Source organism: Bison bison, unplaced genomic scaffold (genome assembly GCF_000754665.1).
Source record: "Bison bison bison isolate TAMUID 2011002044 unplaced genomic scaffold, Bison_UMD1.0 scf7180017864375, whole genome shotgun sequence".
Lineage (NCBI taxonomy): Eukaryota > Metazoa > Chordata > Mammalia > Artiodactyla > Bovidae > Bison > Bison bison.
In genome coordinates, this window is record NW_011494947.1 from 1980478 (window position 1) to 1981269 (window position 792).

Here is a 792-nt window from a genome sequence, read left to right on the forward strand (position 1 = left end):
CCCTCAAACCCCCAGGAGGAGGACATGATCAGCGACAGCCATGGAGCTGTCACTCCAGCCACCTCCCAGCCTCACCCAGCCAGGCTGCAGGCCACCTGGGGAGCAAGGCCCCATTCCTGCCCACTAAGCACCCCGACCTGTCACGCAGCCCCCGGAATCCTCCGGGTTCTGCCCCTACAGATTGCTCAGTCCAGGCTGCAGCCACCAGGGTCTCCATGTCCTCCACTGTTCCCACGGGGGCAGGGAGGGGGTGGGGAGACCTCAAAGCTCTCCTCCACAGGCAGCCAGGGATTTTCTAAAAATCTATATCAACTCATCCCCTACCAAAGGCCCTGGGGTCCCTCACAGTGGAACCCCCACCTCTTCCTATCTACTCCTCAATAAGTTGGACCAACCACCCTCACTCCCAGGATGCACCAGCCTTGGCCACACTGCAACGCCTGTGCTGGGCTCTCCTCGCCTCTCCCTGAACACTCCTATTCAACCCGCAGAACCCAGCTCAAATGACCCCCGGCTCCTGTGAGGCCGCCCAGGCTCGCCCACTCCCTAGGCGGAGGAAGCCCCTTTCTGTTGCGCCCACGGGGCACAGCCATGTGCTCTGTAAGGGTGGCTGGGGAAGACGGGGGTCCCGCGGGCTAACTCACCACCGGGAAGGTCGCGAAGAGCGGCTGCGCAGTAGGCGCGGGGAAGAGCGGTGCGGGCGGTGGGTACAGGGCCGGGGCGGCCGGCGCAGGCGGGAAGAGCACTGGCGGCGGGAAGGGCGGCGGGTAGAGCAGGTGCGCAGCCTTGGGG

The 792-nt window shown here is 65.2% G+C and overlaps 1 protein-coding gene across 1 annotated transcript in view; it reads right to left on the reverse strand.

Moving 5' to 3' along the window:
• Positions 1–792, reverse strand: part of LOC105000875 (proline-rich transmembrane protein 1-like) — a 6574-nt gene that overhangs the window by 3490 nt on the left and 2292 nt on the right. Inside the window, exon 3 of the mRNA XM_010856943.1 lies at positions 645–785. Within this exon, the coding sequence (XP_010855245.1) occupies positions 645–785 (141 nt within the window). The remainder of the gene's footprint in view (positions 1–644; positions 786–792) is intronic.